Source organism: Heptranchias perlo, chromosome 12, assembly GCF_035084215.1.
Source record: "Heptranchias perlo isolate sHepPer1 chromosome 12, sHepPer1.hap1, whole genome shotgun sequence".
Classification (NCBI taxonomy): Eukaryota; Metazoa; Chordata; class Chondrichthyes; order Hexanchiformes; family Hexanchidae; genus Heptranchias; species Heptranchias perlo.
In genome coordinates, this window is record NC_090336.1 from 21625732 (window position 1) to 21640575 (window position 14844).

General features: G+C 52.1%; 1 protein-coding gene across 1 annotated transcript in view; it reads left to right on the plus strand.

Moving 5' to 3' along the window:
- The first annotated feature begins 4111 nt into the window (after nt 1-4111).
- The window catches only part of tsg101a (tumor susceptibility 101a), a 39952-nt gene continuing 29219 nt past the window's right edge, over nt 4112-14844 (plus strand). Inside the window, exons 1-2 of the mRNA XM_067993763.1 lie at nt 4112-4255; nt 9887-9971. Of these exons, the coding sequence (XP_067849864.1) occupies nt 4214-4255; nt 9887-9971 (127 nt within the window). The 5' untranslated portion in view covers nt 4112-4213. The remainder of the gene's footprint in view (nt 4256-9886; nt 9972-14844) is intronic.

Genomic DNA, 14844 nt, shown 5'->3' on the forward strand with positions numbered 1-14844 from the left:
GACAGTGAATGGGGGAAAAAGTTGAATCCAGCAAAACTAGAAATCACATTCGTCTAGAATTCCTACCCACCTTCCAGGACAGCCTGCGAGAGGACAAGGGCAGACAGTATCAACACTATAAGCACTTTAAGGTCAGAAGCCATTCGACCAGCAAAGATTACCTGACCAAGAGTGGCCAAAGTCCAAGGCAGAAGGTGTGGAGTAGATGAGGCCATGGCATGAATCAAACTTGTCAATGTTTCCAAACCCCATTCGTGCAGGGGACCCCAGGGACCAATGAAAGTGGCCCATAATCCTCTATATATTAGAATCATAGAAAAATTACAGCACTGAAGGAGGCCATTCGGCCCATTGAGTCTGCGCTGGCTCTATGCAAGAGCAATCCAGCTAGTCCCGCTCCCCCATCCTATCCCTGTAGCCCTGCAATTTTTTCCTTTCAAGTACTTATCCAGTTTCCTTTTGAAGGCCACAATTGAATCTGGTCTCCACCACCCCCTCAGGCAGTGCATTCCAGATCCTAACCACTTGCTGCGTAAAAATGTTTTTCCTCATGTCCCCTTTGATTCTTTTGTCAATCACCTTAAATCTATGTCCTCTGGTCCGCCAATGGGAACAGTTTCTATCTGTTCTGTCTAGACCCTTCATGATTTTGAACACCTCTATCAAATCTCCTCTCAACCTTCTCTGTTCCTAGGACAACAACCCCAGCTTCTCCAGTCTATCCATGTAACTAAAGTCTCTCATCCCTGGAATCATTCTAGTAAATCTCTTCTGCACCCTCTCTAAGGCCTTCACATCTTTCATAAAGTGCGGTGCCCAGAACTGGACACAATACTCCAGTTGTGGCTAAACCAGTGTTTTATAAAGGTTCATCATAACTTCCTTACTTTTGTACTCTATGCCGCTATTTATAAAGCCCAGGCTCCCGTATGCTTTTTAACCGCTTTCTCAACCTGCCCTGCCGCTTTCAACGATTTGTGCACATATACCCCCAGATCTCTCTGTTCCTGTACCCCTTTTAGAATTGTTCCCTTCTAGTTTATATTGCCTCTCCTCGTTCTTCCTACCTGTATCACTTTGCATTTTTCTGTGTTATATTTCATCTGCCATGTGTCTGCCCATTTCACCAGCCTGTCTATATCCTCTTGAAGTCTATCACTATCCTCCTCACTGTTCGTTACACTTCCAAGTTTTGTGACATCTACAAATTTTGAAATTGTGCCCTGTACACCCAAGTTCAAGTCATTAATATATATCAAGAAAAGCAGTGGTCCTAATGCTGACTCCTGGGGAACACCACTGTACACCTCCCTCCAATCCAAGAAAACAACCATTCACCACTGTTATCTGCTTCCTGTTACTTAGCCAATTTTGTATCCATTCTGCTACTGCCTCCTTTATTCCATGGGCTTCAATCTTGATGACAATTATGCGGCACTTTGTCTAATGCCTTTTGAATGTCCATATACACCGCATCAACTGCATTGCCCTCATTGACCCTCTCTGTTAACTCATCAAAAAACTATCAAGTTAGTTAAACACAATTTGCCTTTAACAAATCTCTGCTGGCTTTCCCTAATCAATCCACACTTGTCCAAGTGACTGCTAATTCTATCCCGGATTTCATCTGTGCATACGCTGAAGAGGTAATCCACAATAGACTAGGTGGCAATTTAAGGGTGATTTAAAATAGCGAGTTTTTGAGACTTGGGGCAAGCAGCATGAATGGAGGTCAGAAAACAATGGGCCGGATCTTGCTGGAGTGGTGCATCTTGTGGCACTTTTACACTTTTTTTCTCCACCCTTCAGCTCGAGCTTTTTTTGCACTGTAACTTGCTGGAAGTGCGAGCTGATATCGAGCTTAGTGAACGGCGAGACCGACCATCTATCTCCATAACCAATGAGATTTAAGGATTGAAAAAGAAACAGAGGCACGACTGAGAAGGAGGGTGAATTATAGTCAAATCATGTATAGAAAGAAATAAAGAGAGTGAAAGATTGGATTGAGAGAGAAAAAAGAGACAAAGGAAAAGTATGAAATAAAATTTAAAATGTGACACTTTTAATATCTCTTAACAACGATTGACAACATGTAGGAATAGAAAATAGGAGCAGGAGTAGGCCATTTGGCCCTTCAAGCCTGCTCCGCCATTCAATATGATTATGGCTGATCCTCTATATCAATACCATATTCCCGCTCTCTCCCCATACCCCTTGATGCCTTTTGTGTCTAGAAATCTATCCAGCTCCTCCATAAATATATTCAGTGACTTGGCCTCCACAGCCTTCTGTGGTAGAGAATTCCACAGGTTCACCATCCACTGAGTGAAGAAATTTCTCTTCCTCTCAGTCCTAAATGTCCTACCCCGTATCCTGAGACTGTGACCCCTCGTTCCGGAACACCCACCCAGGGGAAACATCCTTCCTGCATCCAGTCTGTCTAGCCCTGTCAGAATTTTATATGTTTCAATGAGATCCCCTCTCATTCTTCTAAACCCGAGTGAATACAGGCCTAGTCGACCCAATCTCTCCTCATACAACAGTCCTGCCATCCAGGAATCAGTCTGGTGAACCTTCGCTGCACTCCCTCTATGGCAAGTATATCCTTTCTTCGGTAAGGAGACCAAAACTGCACACAATACTCCAGGTGTGGTCTCACCAAGGCACTGTATAACTGCAATAAGACATCCTTGCTCCTGTACTCAAATCCTCTTGCAATGAAGGCCAACATACCATTTGCCTTCCTAACTGCTTGCTGCACCTGCATGTTTGTTTTCAGTGACTGGTGTAAAGGACACCCAGGTCCCTTTGTACATCAACATTTCCCTATCTATCATCATTTAAATAATACTCTGCTTTCCTGTTTTTCCTTCCGAAGTGGATAACTTCACATTTATCCACATTATACTGCATCTGCTGTGTATTTGCCCACTCACTCAACTTGTCTAAATCGCCTTGAAGCCTCTTTGCATCCTCCTCACAATCCCACCTAGTTTTGTGTCATCGGGGCAAACTTGGAAATATTACATTTGGTTCCCTCATCCAAATCATTGATATGAGATTGAACAGTTTAAATTGTTCCCTTTCTGGGCCAGAGTGGAATTGCATTAACAATTATCACGTTAAAAAGGTACTTAAGCTGTTACGTTGCAGCCCTAACTTTCTGTGGCGAGTTTAATGGGCAAATAATGTGCAAATCCAGCAAGTTGTTTAAAAATAATAGGGAGGCTCAGGGCGAGATGCTGCTTGTGTGAAGCAAATGGTGGACCGGCCTAAATCAACTAGCAAGTTCTGGAGCTTCGCATTCACGGCATATCTCTTAATTCCCCGACCTTGTTGGCCAATTTGTGCATTAATAATAGCCTGCGTCGTTAACACGCCGTTATTTTTCCAGCAAGATCCGGCCATACTGTCCATGCAAAACATTCGGTAACCATGGTTCATCAACTTAAAACTATCCTCAGAGAATGAGGTGAGAGGTTCAGAGAAATGTCTTTACTCAGAGGTAATTGTAAACAATTTTACAACACCAAGTTATAGTCCAACAAATTTATTTTAAATTCCACAAGCTTTCGGAGGCTTCCTCCTTCCTCAGGTGAATGGTGTGGAATCACCTGAGGAAGGAGGAAGCCTCCGAAAGCTTGTGGAATTTAAAATAAATTTGTTGGACTATAACTTGGTGTTGTAAAATTGTTTACAATTGTCAACCCCAGTCCATCAGCGGCATCTCCACATCATCTTTACTCAGAGGGTTGTTGGAAGAGGGAATGCTTTGCCACAGAGATTGGTTGAAGCAGACCATTGTGCCTCTTTTCAAAATTGAATAAATATTTGAAGCAGAGGAAGATATGGGGCCAGTGGGATTAGTTTTAGCTCCTGGCACGGACACGATGGGCCGAATGGCCCTCTCGCCGCGCTGTAAACTCCGCCCACCCTCATTATCGAGGCGGCAGCCACGGAACCCGGCCGGAGCCGGGCCCCGCCCACAGCCGGAGCCGAGCCACGCCCACAGCCGGAGCCGAGCCACGCCCACAGCCGGAGCCGAGCCACGCCCACAGCCGGAGCCGAGCCCCTCCCGATGAAATGCGCATGTCCCAGTCTAATGGTTGACCTAATGGGTACTTCCGGTTCGATCTAGACCGGACGGAAAAGGAAGCTGAAGGGGATCAGAAGAAGAAAAAAACAGTAAACAGAGCGAGAACTAAGTGAAGCCATGGCGGCCGCAGAAGGGGCGCTGAAAAAAATGGTGTCCAAGGTAAGAAGAGACTGCCCGCGGTGGGGGGGAAGAGATTGTCAGAGAGAGAGAGACTGTGGCGGAGCCTGGTAGGGGAGGGGAGGAGGGGAGGGGGGGGAGGGGAGGAGGGGAGGGGGGGGAGGGGAGGGGAGGGGGGGAGGGAGGGGAGGGAGGAGGGGAGGGGGGGGAGGAGGGGAGGGGAGGGGAGGGGGGGAGGGGAGGGTGAGGGGAGGAGGGGAGGGGGGGGAGGAGGGGAGGGGGGGGAGGAGGGGAGGGGGAGGGGAGGGGGGGGGGGAGGGGAGGGGGGGGGGGGGAGGGGAGGGGGGGAGGGGGGAGGGGAGGGGGGGGGAGGGGGGAGAGAAAAGACAGGCTGTGAGAGGAGGGGGGGGGGAGAAAAGACAGGCTGTGAGAGGAGGGGGGGGGGAGAAAAGACAGGCTGTGAGAGGAGGGGGGGGGGAGAAAAGACAGGCTGTGAGAGGAGGGGGGGGGAGAAAAGACAGGCTGTGAGAGGAGGGGGGGGGGAGGAAAAGACAGGCTGTGAGAGGAGGGGGGGGGGGAGAAAAGACAGGCTGTGAGAGGAGGGGGGGGGGGAGAAAAGACAGCTGTGGAGAGGAGGGGGGGGGGGGAGAAAAGACAGGCTGTGAGAGGAGGGGGGGGGGAGAAAGACAGGCTGTGAGAGGAGGGGGGGGGGAGAAAAGACAGGCTGTGAGAGGAGGGGGGGGGGGGGAGAAAAGACAGGCTGTGAGAGGAGGGGGGGGGAGAAAGGACAGGCTGTGAGAGGAGGGGGGGGGAGAAAAGACAGGCTGTGAGAGGAAAGAGGGGGAGAAAAGACAGGCTGTGAGAGGAAAGAGGGGGAGAAAAGACAGGCTGTGAGAGGAGGGGGGGGGAGAAAAGACAGGCTGTGAGAGGAGGGGGGGGAGAAAAGACAGGCTGTGAGAGGAGGGGGGGAGAAAAGACAGGCTGTGAGAGGAGGGGGGGGAGAGAAAAGACAGGCTGTGAGAGGAGGGTGGGGGAGAAAAGACAGGCTGTGAGAGGAGGGGGGGGAGAAAAGACAGGCTGTGAGAGGAGGGGGGGAGGAGAGGGGGGAGAGGGAGAGGGAGAGGAGAGGGGGAGAGGGGAGAGAAAAGACAGGCTGTGAGAGGAGGGGGGGGGAGAAAGACAGGCTGTGAGAGGAGGGGGGGGAGAAAAGACAGGCTGTGAGAGGAGGGGGGGGAGAAAAGACAGGCTGTGAGAGGAGGGGGGGGGGAGAAAAGACAGGCTGTGAGAGGAGGGGGGGGGGGAGAAAAGACAGGCTGTGGAGAGGAGGGGGGGGGGAGAAAAGACAGGCTGTGAGAGGAGGGGGGGGGGAGAAAAGACAGGCTGTGAGAGGAGGGGGGGGGAGAAAAGACAGGCTGTGAGAGGAGGGGGGGGGAGAAAAGACAGGCTGTGAGAGGAGGGGGGGGGAGAAAAGACAGGCTGTGAGAGGAAAGGAGGGGGGAAGAAAAGACAGGCTGTGAGAGGAAAGAGGGGGAGAAAAGACAGGCTGTGAGAGGAGGGGGGGGGAGAAAAGACAGGCTGTGAGAGGAGGGGGGGGAGAAAAGACAGGCTGTGAGAGGAGGGGGGGGAGAAAAGACAGGCTGTGAGAGGAGGGGGGGGAGAGAAAAGACAGCTGTGAGAGGAGGGGGGGGAGAAAAGACAGGCTGTGAGAGGAGGGGGGGAGAAAAGACAGGCTGTGAGAGGAGGGGGGGAGAGAGAGGGGAGTGAGGGGAGAGGGGAGAGGAGAGGGGAGAGGGGAGAGAAAGACAGGCTGTGTGAGGAGGGGGGGGAGAAAGACAGGCTGTGAGAGGAGGGGGGGGAGAAAAGACAGGCTGTGAGAGGAGGGGGGGGAGAAAGACAGGCTGTTGAGAGGAGGGGGGGGGGAGAAAAGACAGGCTGTGAGAGGAGGGGGGGGGGGAGAAAAGACAGGCTGTGAGAGGAGGGGGGGGGGGAGAAAAGACAGCTGTGAGAGGAGGGGGGGGGAGAAAAGACAGGCTGTAGAGGAGGGGGGGGGGAGAAAAGACAGCTGTGAGAGGAGGGGGGGGGGAGAAAAGACAGGCTGTGAGAGGAGGGGGGGGGAGGAGAAAAGACAGGCTGTGAGAGGAGGGGGGGGGGAGAAAAGACAGGCTGTGAGAGGAGGGGGGGGGGAGAAAATGGACAGGCTGTGAGAGGAGGGGGGGGGGAGAAAAGACAGGCTGTGAGAGGAGGGGGGGGGGAGAAAAGACAGGCTGTGAGAGGAGGGGGGGGGGAGAAAAGACAGCTGTGAGAGGAGGGGGGGGGGAGAAAAGACAGGCTGTGAGGAGGGGGGGGAGAAAAGACAGGCTGTGAGAGGAGGGGGGGGGGAGAAAAGACAGGCTGTGAGAGGAGGGGGGGGGGAGAAAAGACAGGCTGTGAGAGGAAAGAGGGGGAGAAAAGACAGGCTGTGAGAGGAGGGGGGGGGAGAAAGACAGGCTGTGAGAGGAGGGGGGGGAGAAAAGACAGGCTGTGAGAGGAGGGGGGGAGAAAAGACAGCTGTGAGAGGCGGGGGGGAGAAAAGACAGGCTGTGAGAGGAGGGGGGGAGAGAAAAGACAGGCTGTGAGAGGAGGGGGGGGAGAAAAGACAGGCTGTGAGAGGAGGGGGGGGAGAAAAGACAGGCTGTGAGAGGAGGGGGGGAGAGGAGAGGGGGAGAGGGGGAGAGGGGAGAGGAGAGGGGGGAGAGGGGAGAGAAAAGACAGGCTGTGAGAGGAGGGGGGGGAGAAAAGACAGGCTGTGAGAGGAGGGGGGGGGGAGAAAAGACAGGCTGTGAGAGGAGGGGGGGGGGAGAAAAGACAGGCTGTGAGAGGAGGGGGGGGGGAGAAAAGACAGGCTGTGAGAGGAGGGGGGGGAGAGAGAAAGACAGGCTGTGAGAGGAGGGGGGGGGGAGAAAGACAGGCTGTGAGAGGAGGGGGGGGAGAAAAGACAGCCTGTGAGAGGAGGGGGGGGAGAAAAGACAGGCTGTGAGAGGAGGGGGGGGGAGAAAAGACAGGCTGTGAGAGGAGGGGGGGGGAGAAAAGACAGGCTGTGAGAGGAGGGGGGGGGAGAAAAGACAGGCTGTGAGAGGAGGGGGGGGAGAAAAGACAGGCTGTGAGGAGGAGGGGGGGGAGAAAAGACAGGCTGTGAGAGGAGGGGGGGGAGAAAAGACAGGCTGTGAGAGGAAAGAGGGGGAGAAAAGACAGGCTGTGAGAGGAGGGGGGGGAGAGAAAAGGACAGGCTGTGAGAGGAGGGGGGGAGAGAAAAGACAGGCTGTGAGAGGAGGGGGGGGAGAAAAGACAGGCTGTGAGAGGAAGAGGGGGGAGAAAAGACAGGCTGTGAGAGGAGGGGGGGGAGAGAAAAGACAGGCTGTGAGAGGGGGGGGGAGAGAAAAGACAGGCTGTGAGAGGAGGGGGGGGGAGAGAAAAGACAGGCTGTGAGAGGAGGGGGGGGGGAGAAAAGACAGGCTGTGAGAGGAGGGGGGGGGGGAGAAAAGACAGGCTGTGAGAGGAGGGGGGGGGGGAGAAAAGACAGGCTGTGAGAGGAGGGGGGGGGGGGGAGAAAAGACAGGCTGTGAGAGGAGGGGGGGGGGGAGAAAAGACAGGCTGTGAGAGGAGGGGGGGGGGGAGAAAAGACAGGCTGTGAGAGGAAAGAGGGGGGAGAAAAGACAGGCTGTGAGAGGAGGGGGGGGGGAGAAAAGACAGGCTGTGAGAGGAGGGGGGGGGGAGAAAAGACAGGCTGTGAGAGGAAAGAGGGGGAGAAAAGACAGGCTGTGAGAGGAGGGGGGGGGAGAAAAGACAGGCTGTGAGAGGAGGGGGGGGGGAGAGAGAAAAGACAGGCTGTGAGAGGAGGGGGGGGGAGAGAAAAGACAGGCTGTGAGAGGAGGGGGGGGGGGGAGAAAAGACAGGCTGTGAGAGGAGGGGGGGGGGGGAGAAAAGACAGGCTGTGAGAGGAGGGGAGGGGGGGGGGGGAGAAAAGACAGGCTGTGAGAGGAGGGGAGGGGGGGGGGGGAGAAAAGACAGGCTGTGAGAGGAAAGAGGGGGAGAAAAGACAGGCTGTGAGAGGAGGGGGGGGAGAAAAGACAGGCTGTGAGAGGAGGGGGGGGGGGAGAGAGAAAAGACAGGCTGTGAGAGGAGGGGAGGGGGGGGGGGGGAGAAAAGACAGGCTGTGAGAGGAGGGGGGGGAGAGAAAAGACAGGCTGTGAGAGGAGGGGGGGGAGAGAAAAGACAGGCTGTGAGAGGAGGGGGGGGGAGAAAAGACAGGCTGTGAGAGGAGGGGGGGAGAAAAGACAGGCTGTCAGAGGAAGGGGGGGGGGGAGAAAAGACAGGCCGTTAGTTCCATTCGCAACCTCTCCAGATAATGAAGCAGTCCGTGCCCGCATGTAGCAAGACCTGGACGCCATCCAGGCTCAGGCTGAAAGGTGGCATGTAACATTCACGCCAGGCAATGATCATCTCCAACAAGAGAGAGTCTAACCACCTCCCCTTGACATTCAATGGCATTAACATCGCCGAATCCCCCACCATCAACATCCTGGGGGGGTCACCATTGACCAGAAACTTAACTGGACCAGCCATATAAATACTGTGGCTACAAGAGCAGGTCAGAGGCTGGGTATTCTGCGGCGAGTGACTCACCTCCTGACTCCCCAAAGCCTTTCCACCATCTACAAGGCACAAGTCAGGAGTGTGATGGAATACTCTCCACTTGCTTGGATGAATGCAGCTCCAACAACACTCAAGAAGCTTGACACTCAAGAAGCTTGACAAAGCAGCCTGCTTGATTGGCATCCCATCCACCAACCTAAACATTCACTCCCTTTACCACTGGCACACCATGGCTGCAGTGTGTACCATCCACAGGATGCACTGCAGCAACTCGCAAGGCTTCTTCGACAGCACCTCCCAAACCCGCGACCTCTACCACCTAGAAGGACAAGGGTGGCAGGCACATGGGAACAACACCACTTGCACGTTCCCCTCCAAGTCACACACCATCCTGACTTGGAAATATATCGCCGTTCCTTCTTCGTCGCTGGGTCAAAATCCTGGAATTCCCTACCTAACAGCACTGTGGGAGAACCGTCACCACACGGACTGCAGCGGTTCAAGAAGGCGGCTCACCACCACCTTCTCAAGGGCAATTAGGGATGGGCAATAAATGCCGGCCTTGCCAGTGACGCCCATGAACAAATATAAAAAAAAGAGGGGGGGAGAAAAGACTGGCCGCCAAAGGAGGGGGGGGGGGGGGGTGAAGAGGGAAGAAAAGACAGGCTGTCGGGGGTGGGGGGGGGGCGGGGAAGAAAAGACAGGCTGCCAGAGGAAGGGGAGGGAAAGAGAGACTGCCAGGGTGGTGTGGGGAGGGAGGGGAGGGGTAGAAAGGGACTGCCGGACCAACCAAGGAGGGAAGAGAGTACTGTCAGGGGAAGAGAGAGCGAGCTGGAGACACTGACATGGAGGGAGAAACTTCCAGAGAGAGAGAGAGCATGAGAGACTGCCAGAGATGGAGACAGGCCGGGAGAGAGGAATTGCTAGAAAGAGATATAGAGAGAAAACTTTGGAAGTTTGTGTTGGGAACGATGACTTGTCTGAGTGTTGGAAATAGTGGAAGGTTGCATTGCTGGGGACTGACTTTTTTTTTTCTCGAAGTACAAATACAGGGATCTGACAGTGCGGGAAATCCTGATTGTTACCTCTACCTACAAAGACCTCAAGCCTGTGATGGATGCATATGGTGAGTGATGTGAAAATCTACGCACATGCAATCCTTTCATTGAAGGGCATTTGGACTCCCCTAATGGCTTGGCTGGTTAAGGCAAAGAGTAGCTGAGCACGGGTATTAGGAAGGTGCCATGTTCGAGCTCATTGTTGATTTAGCAGTAGAGCGGGACAATTGGAACCTGCTGTCCTGGAATAGCAAGGGAAATAGGGGACCTCACTCCTGAATACCATCCTGTGAATTTTGGCAGGAAATTATAGGTGAGGACAGGATTGTGTTTGGCTGTGATGCCCTCTGCTGTCAAATATTCTACATAGACTTACACTCGGGCAAGCTACCAGAAGTCAATTAGTGCCTGTGGAGCTGTAGCCCAACAAGGAGTCAACACCTTTAGGGGAGGAAAGGTGAAAATTGACTATGAAAAAGTCTGGTCACTACATAAAGTGGGGGTACCCTTCACCCACCCACTCAGTTAGCTGCTGATATACTTCCAGAGTACTCCACCTTCAGAGGTACTCATTACACAGTGTTGGGTCATTGGTGATCCTTCATCTGTAGCCTGTGGCAGACTTGTTGCTCCGTACCTCTCTGGCACCGTGCTCTTCAGCTTCTCCAGCTGGAATTCAGTGTTGCTCCCGCTGGCTCCCCAGTAAAAGAAAGCTACTACAACATCATCAACTTGCATTTATCGTGCCTTTAACATTGAAAAATATCTCAAGGTGCTTCGCAGAGGCGTAATCAGTCAAAAATCGATGCCGAGACAAAGGAGACATTAGGAAAGGTGACCAAACTCTTGGTTAAAGAGGAGAAGGAGGTGGCGAGGGAGAGCGGTTTGGAGAGGGAAAGGAGGGGAGGGAGTTGGAGAGGCAGTTTAGAGAGGGAAAGGAGGAGAGGGAGGCGGAGCGGTTTAGAGAGAGAATTCCAGACTATGTGCCTAGACGGCTGAATTCACAGCTACCAATGATGGGGTGAAGGGAGGGGGATGCACAATAAGCCAGAGTCAAGAGTGGAGACTTGGGAGGGGGGGTTGTAGGGCTGGAGGCGGTTACAGAGTTAGGGAGAGGGGCAAGACCATGAAGGGATTTAAACACAAGGATGAGAATTTTAAATCTCAAACATTGTGGGACAGGGAGCCAAAGTAGGTCAGAGAGGACAGGGGTGATGGGTGAGTGGGACTTGATGCGAGTTAGGATAAGGTCAGTGGAGTTTTGGATGAGCTGACGTTAATGGAGGGTGGATAATGGGAGGACAGCCAGGAGAGCATTGGAATGGTCAAGTCTGGAGATGACAAAAGTGTAGATGAGGATTTCAGCGGCAGATAGGCCAAGGCAGGGACAATGTTACGGAGGTGGAAGTAGGCGGTCTTTGTTATGGAGAATATATGGGCTCGGAGGCTCAGCTCAGGGTCAAATAGATCGCCGAGTCTGTGAACAGTCTGGTTCAGCCTGAGATAACGCCCAGGGAGGGGGATGGAATTGGTGGCGAGGGTACGGGAATATTATTAGGAGATGGTTATCCAATGTTCCACAGCAAGTGAAAGGCCTCAATTAAAATAGTGATCTTGGTCCTGTATGTTTTTCTCTTCCTCGGGCCTCCAATTGGCAACTGCCCCCAATAGCGTGATAGAAATTGGGCTCACGGTTGGAAACCTGTGTCCCATCGCCCTGGTGCAGTGTGTTCCAGAATTCTTGAGAGCACCTTCAGCAAGGCAGTGGTTGAGATTATAGCCTTCAGAAAAAATGAGTTAAAACCGCCTTAATTAAATAATGGTAGGACAGGAGATCTTAACACAGATCTGTGGCTGGGTGGTTTATTATTATGCGACACAGAATTTGTGGAGTATTTCTGAAGCACCTTATTTATATTATTTCACTTTAGATGGAATTTGCACGCACACCACCACATGGATTGCACCATACCCTGAGTTTTTACTTCCATTCTGTAAATTATCTTCTTTTGTAAAACCAGGAGGAATTTAGCAAGGCTTAGATTAGTTCTGTGTTTTCCCGATGGTTCTCTCCTCTGGTATCACTCCAGTGCTAGCTGGCTGTTGGAGAGCAGTCGCAGCGGAGGGTGGGGGTTGGAGAAAAATGGGTTTAACACAGGCTGTTGCACCCCTAACGTTACTGAACTTGTTAGCTCTGGAGATACTGTGGATTGTACGATCTGCACTGAAGTAAGTGGAGATCCATCCCTCGGTGTGAATTGGAATTGGGACACTAACTTAAGGGAGAGGTGAGACATAGATTGAAAGTAGTAACCAGTGCTTTGCCCATGGCCTATTGTGCAAAGACACTGCTCAGTGTAGTACTGAGCCACACAGACCAGAAGATTCCAGCTTTGGTTCTTAGTATGTGCGGAGTTTGCTGATCTCAGCCAGGGCTGGCCAGCGGCCGGGAGGGAAAACCAGCGGCAGGAGGCTGCAGCCGGGGACCCTTGGGGACGATCCCCGGTAATCAGGAGGGGGAAGGGTAGAGGCGTTGCAATTGGCCTCAGTGGTCCTGGGCCCAAGAAAGGAAAATTCAGTGAGGATTCCTACTCCTGGTGTCTATCCAGTGACTCCTGCTGAAAAGTGCACATATCAGTGTTGAACGAGGACACGATTGGGCTCAACTGAGGTGCTTTCCAAGTTCAAGTAGGTTGCTAACAGTCACTGTCTTCACTCTTATCCAAACCAAGACCACTTGGGGTGAGGTACTGGAGGGTGTTGGTTTCTAATGGAACTATACCCCGGCATGAGTCAGTATCTTCAAGAGAAAAGGGGGAAGTACTTTTAAGAAAATAGTTCTCTGTCAGATGTTGGGGTGGTGCCCTCCCAGTTAGAGAGGTGTGTATTCGACTTACCTACCCCAAATTTGGAGTGGGTTTTCCCTCTCTCCCTGCCATTTCCTAGGTGGAGGATGCACCGTGGAGAAGCAAAGTATGAGGACTCTAGGTTGAAAAGTGGCTGGGCCACTCCTGCCATAGCATCCCGCCTCCTTTTAAACTTACTCTAATAGTCCACACTCCTTATCTACAGGCAAATGTGCTGACATCACTCGGGTATTACTTGTCAAAGAATGTATGAGCCTGGGAGAGCAAATTAGTGGGAGTGTGACGTGTTTCAAAAGAAAGTAATTCTAAAGCACCCTAATTGATAGCCTTTGTATTTAGCATCTACTCCAGTTGGTTTCTTTGAATGTGACATTAGGCTGGGAGAAGTTACTGACTGGCTCTGAGGTTGTGGAGAAAACAATGCAGCAAGTTAAAAGGATAAGGTCGTTGAAGAGCTGTGGGTTAATCTGGTTATGTGGTTTGAGTTCCCTCGTACTGTCTGTGTCCAACTTAGGTGATTGTAAACAATTTTACAACACCAAGTTATAGTCCAGCAATTTTATTTTAAATTCACAAGCTTTCGGAGGCTTCCCCCTTCGTCAGGTGAACGATGTGAAATGAAATCCTCGAAATGAAATCGCATTTATAATTCACAGAACAATGCTTGGTGAGTACAGACAGTTTTTTCAACTGCCCGTTGCCAAGGCAATCAGTGTGCAGACAGACAGGTGTTACCTGCCAGGTCTCACAGAATATACAAATCACCAAAAAAAAACAAACAAAAAAAAACAGAGATGGAGAGGTAGAAACATAGAAAAGACAGCAACTGACCCGTTATATTAAAAACAGATAACATTTATTCGCTGGTGGGGTAACGTGTAGCGTGACATGAACCCAAGATCCCGGTTGAGGCCGTCCTCATGGGTGCGGAACTTGGCTATCAATTTCTGCTCGACGATTTTGCGTTGTCGTGTGTCTCGAAGGCCGCCTTGGAGAACGCTTACCCGAAGGTCGGTGGATGAATGTCCATGACTGCTGAAGTGTTCCCCGACTGGGAGGGAACCCTCCTGTTTGGCGATTGTTGCGCGGTGTCCGTTCATCCGTTGTCGCAGCGTCTGCATGGTCTCGCCGATGTACCATGCTCTGGGGCATCCTTTCCTGCAACGTATGAGGTAGACAACGTTGGCCGAGTCACAGGAGTTCGACAGTTCCGACGGGCCACAGCAAAAAATCGCATAGACCTCCTCAGGAGACTAACACGGGACGCAACCAACAGAGTACCCTTTGTCGTCCAGTACTTCCCCGGAGCGGAGAAACTACGCCATGTTCTCCGCAGCCTTCAACATGTCATCAATGAGGACAAACACCTCGCTATGGCCATCCCCACACCTCCACTACTCGCCTTTAAACAGCCACCCAACCTCAAACAGACCATCGTTCGCAGCAAATTACCTAGCTTTCAAGAGAACAGCGTCCACGACACCACACAACCCTGCCACGGTAACCTCTGCAAGACATGCCAGATCATCGACACAGATACCACCATCACACGAGAGGACACCACCCACCAGGTGCATGGTTCATACTCCTGTGACTCGGCCAACGTTGTCTACCTCATACGTTGCAGGAAAGGATGCCCCAGAGCATGGTACATTGGCGAGACCATGCAGACGCTGCGACAACGGATGAACGGACACCGCGCAACAATCGCCAAACAGGAGGGTTCCCTCCCAGTCGGGGAACACTTCAGCGGTCATGGACATTCATCCACCGACCTTCGGGTAAGCGTTCTCCAAGGCGGCCTTCGAGACACACGACAACGCAAAATCGTCGAGCAGAAATTGATAGCCAAGTTCCGCACCCATGAGGACGGCCTCAACCGGGATCTTGGGTTCATGTCACGCTACACGTTACCCCACCAGCGAACAAATGTTATCTGTTTTTAATATAACGGGTCAGTTGCTGTCTTTTCTATGTTTCTACCTCTCCATCTCTTTTTTTTTGTTTGTTGTTTTTTTTTGGTGATTTGTATATTCTGAGACCTGGCAGGTAACACCTGTCTGTCTGCATCCTG